The 4,443-nt window shown below is 41.3% G+C and overlaps 1 protein-coding gene across 1 annotated transcript; it reads left to right on the top strand.

Annotated features, from left to right (window-relative positions):
• Window positions 1-2,300: 2,300 nt before the first annotated feature.
• On the top strand, window positions 2,301-4,138 carry LOC149013491 (uncharacterized). Its single transcript, XM_089160017.1, has 4 exons — window positions 2,301-2,736; window positions 2,819-2,996; window positions 3,426-3,487; window positions 3,813-4,138. The coding sequence occupies exons 1-4, from the start codon at window positions 2,623-2,625 to the stop codon at window positions 3,963-3,965; spliced, it is 507 nt and encodes a 168-aa protein (XP_089016143.1). The 5' UTR covers window positions 2,301-2,622; the 3' UTR covers window positions 3,966-4,138.
• Window positions 4,139-4,443: the final 305 nt, after the last annotated feature.

Below are 4,443 nucleotides of genomic sequence, written 5' to 3'. Positions count from 1 at the left end.
CAATCGAAGCCATATCTCTCTATCCTTTGACCGGCCCTGTCCCCTGCAAGTCAAGTGTTTGTGTATATGTTATCACTGAAGCATCCGTACTTAATCGAGTCGACTCGTTCATCTCAACTCAGCTGACTCGTGAGTTTAGGCTGAAACCATTCCAGCATGCACGGACATTAGCGCTACGACGTAGAGACAACGGCACCTAAAACCGATCGAAATCGCTCGACTTTCCGAGACAAAAACCGGTTTTCGATACAGAGTTTCGAATCCCGAGTCACCTCGGGACCGACCCTGTCTGTCGCGCCATCCGCTCCAAGGCGGCAACACCCACACACGCGCCCATGGAAAAGACAAAAACACGTGACCAGATTCGAGGCGCGTAAACGAGCAAAGACCCGCCCGCAGGGAAGGAACCTTTGGCGGCCGGCCGGCCTATGGTGGGACCATCACGTGGCAATACCTTCTTCTTGTCTTGTCTTATTTTGCACATGCATCTATCTGCCACGTGCCTGTTACGCCCGTTATTGACGGTTGAGAGCTCCCGCCTACTTGTCCCTTACATGACGTCCAAAGGCGGTTGGCCATGCAACCTTGCCTCTCTGCGCTTTAATTTCCTTCTCTCCTCTTAAGCCTAGGCCTAAGCCCAGGCCCAGGTCCAGGCCCACCCTACACTCCAATCTGCTATTCTCACTTGGTTTGTGTTATATTTTGATAAATAATAAAAAAAAAGGTTTGTGTTATATTGTTATGTTGCAACCTGAATTTTTATACCCAATTTGAAAAATAGACCCCTATTTATATATTTTAATAGACAATTTAAATGATCTGATTTGAAAGATATATGATGAAAGTAGAGGGTCGAGGAGTCCGTCATTGATTCTCGGTTTATGGTAGGGATGCAGGGTTTGTAGCCTTTGCAGTATGGTGGGTCGTGCTTTCAGTGCTGCGCATTTAATGCACAGCACGGTAAAGCCATGGTCGAGATTTCGCTGCACATGTTGTGCATTAAATGCGTAGCATACAAGTCACAACGCAGTATGGTATGACTCAACCCAATGGATCGACCCATTTACCAGATTAAAATCCATGTACTGGGAAATTTTGATATTCATCTTAAGGTTTTAGGTGCGCGTTCTATAACACTATTCTAGTAATTGGTTGGAAATATTCATCTTTTTTCTTCTTCTACACAGTCGAAAGTTCTTATTCTTCGCCCATAAACATATCATAGTGCATTAATGTCTATGAACCACATTAAATCTTTGTGTTCTTTGGTGTTCTTTTTGTTACAATCGATGATTATTTTTTTAACAATTTATTTTAATCCTCTTCATGGGATCATATGCTTCTCATCTACAGTGCTCTACTGCTCTTCATGGTTAATTTTCATAGCCGACAAAAAATAACTAAATAAATATATAGTTCTTCACTCGCTCTTGAATCACGAACCAATCTACTTTTCTGCTTTTCTCTGTTTCTCATTGGGTTTAAATGAAAAGTCCTCACACAAGACAAGGAATGAAAGCTCCTTGATGGAGACCAAACGAAAACTCTAGTTTCTAGTTTTTCTCTGTTAAATTGTAACTTTGAACTACTTTACATTGTATTGTACAAATGCACCTGTATTCACTGGAGACAGTACTGAAAGTCTGAAAGGAACAAAATTTTCCTAGAGACCCTGCTGTCGGTAATCCAGGGACTCCAATAAAAGGGATATCATGAAGAAAAAAAAACTAAAATCCAATGAGAGGATAATTGCTACCCATTGCGAAAGAATTCTTTCCATTCCAGCACATGCAATTATGAGCCACAATTGTCAATGAATTCTTTGGCTACTTCCATGGTGAATGTGTCATTTCCACGTATAGTGTTTTCATGGAAGCTAGAAGAACTGATAGGTGGGAAGTCCATTTCCTGTTGCATGTATGTGTACATGTAAGAGGTAAATCCACCATTACAAGAGAAATGTCAGTGAGAAATAAAAAGGGACAAGTGGACATTTTCTATTCTGCTAGTGAAAGGATTTCGAGATGTTTATGGGTTGATGTGGGATTTAGCTTTCAACACTCACCTGTGCAGGTGAGAGCACAAACTCTGGTATATTGAATACAGTGAAAACCTTGTAAGACTTTTTTTATCCCAGAAATTTGAAATGGTAGCTGAGAGTCCCATCTCATGGGTATAAAGGAATTGGTGGAGGATAGTAACTATGCAAGACTTACCAAGCTCCCAATGTGGGGTCTATCATCTATGTATGTCCCAATCCACTGAAAACTGAGAGAGAGAGAGAGAGAGAGAGAGAGAGAGAGAGAGAGAGAGAGAGAGAGAGAGAGAGAGAGAGAGAGAGAGAGGTCGCAGTCCACTGAAAACTGAAAACTGAAAAAGAGAGGAGGGGAGACAAGGGAGGCCACCCATATCTGCATTTTCCTTTGTCATCACGTCTCATTACATACAGAGTGCGGACCTGCATGTTCTCTTCGAGTACCTCTTCCATGACCTACAAAACCAGTGCATTTAATGCTGTTCTTTCCTTGTTTGAGTATAAATAGCACTTGAAGAAGAGACCACAAGTCACAGCAAAGCACATAAACCTCAAAGAGTCATCCATCTGCTGCAAAAATCTCAGTCATGTCTTCTCTTCTCCTCTTCCTTCTGTGCCTCACTGTTTATACATGCAATGCCCGGCACCTTGGCATCATGGAGAACGAATCTAGTAGACAAGCCCACCTTCCTGGTGATCAGGTTGGTGCCAATTCATGGTAGTTTCTTTGGCTTCCTTCTTTATCTTATAAAGAACTGTATTGAAACATTTGGTTGGGTGCAGGAATCAGAGAAGGCTGTAGTTTATAAAACCCTAATTCCATCTAAGGAGAAGCTTCCATTGTCTGGGGAAGTCCAAAAGCATAGAGAACGGATTTCCGGAGCAAAAACCCAAAAACTGAAGGATGCAAGGGGTCCTCTTCCGAAGGGATTGGAAGAAAGAACTGAAGCAATATCAACAGGTGTTTTTCAAATTGACTCTCTTGTATCAGTTTCATGGAGTCTGCCTCACGAGAAACATGAGGAACACCACTCTTTAGTCAACATGGACTATACTCCACCCAAAACACGCCCACCGGTTCACAACTAAAATTAGCCTTGTCTCTCCTTACATCAAACCCTCAGAGAGAGAGAGAGAGAGAGAGAGCCTTAGAATTTCCATATCCATAGTTACTGCTCCTGTAACATACCCAGATCAAGCACCCTTTGTATAGTATGAAACGAAGTCATATTAACATAGGATCTTAGTATGATTTCCCCCTGTTTGATCGAGAACACTTATGTATGTCATTAATCACCAGTTCAGAGTCCATTTATTACATAGCCTCAACATATTTGTCTTCCGTTTATCATGTTTCATATTGTTATTGTGACGATGATGGGAAATGCAGGAACTGATCAGATTATAATGCATTCTTCTGATGTCGGTCTGCCACGGGCTACTACGGTAGAGGTAAATACACCATCCTTAGATATGTCTCAGATGGATTGTGGAGGGGGTGGTGGTTAGGGTAGTTATAGTGTAGGCCGGGATTATTAGTTACCAAAACTCAGTATGGCCCATCTCCTTGATCACCATGTCCTTGGCGAGGATGGCAAGGGCAGATGGTTTGCGCGTGCATGCATGCGATTGTGTTACTAGAACATAGAAATCAATGCTATATCTATTACAAGGGAAATATTTAAAGGAAGAGAAGTGACCAGGATCTTCAAACCTGACATGTGTACTTAGTAAATTTGTGGTTTGTAACATTTTATTTCATTTGATACTTGTGTAGGGATTCAATAGGCAAGTGCGTTGGTTATTGGTAGAGTCTGCATTACATCTTATCCAAGTAGATTCCAAAGAAAATGATATCAAGGAAGATGCAGGATTCATGGACTACGCGAAACCTCACAGAAAGCCACCCATCCACAACATCTCGCCCTAGATGTAGATACTGTAGTATTTCCTCAAATAACATGGACTGTGACATGATTGTACCTTGTTTAATTTTACACATTTAAGTTTCACAATTCGGTTAAGAATAGTAAGGCTACAATCTTGTAATCGACCTTGCTGACAACAAGACTTTTGTTATACAGTGAAGGTGAATAAATGAGGAACATAATACCTGGGAATGACCGTTAATTGTTGTAAGTTGTAGTTGTTGGTTGGTTTGATCTTAAATAAGGAAATGGCAGTGACATATATTAGCTTCTCAGCTGAAGAATTGAAGGGCCAGATCTCGTGCCACACTAACAAACAATTCTTTCAGATCTTCGCAATCCACTGAGAGTCTAAGTCTTTAGGTTCTGTGGATGACCAATCTTACCCAAAGGCCAAAGGCTATTTCTCGTTGGACACTATTCACCATAAAATGAGACAAAAGCAAAGGTTATCATCAGGGAAACAACTGGATTTTCATT

Source organism: Hakea prostrata, chromosome 6 (genome assembly GCF_041222555.1).
Source record: "Hakea prostrata isolate BN-2017 chromosome 6, UWA_Hpros_2, whole genome shotgun sequence".
Taxonomy (NCBI): Eukaryota; Viridiplantae; Streptophyta; class Magnoliopsida; order Proteales; family Proteaceae; genus Hakea; species Hakea prostrata.
Note: the sequence above shows the minus strand (reverse complement) of the source record. Positions and strands in the feature narration are given on the sequence as shown.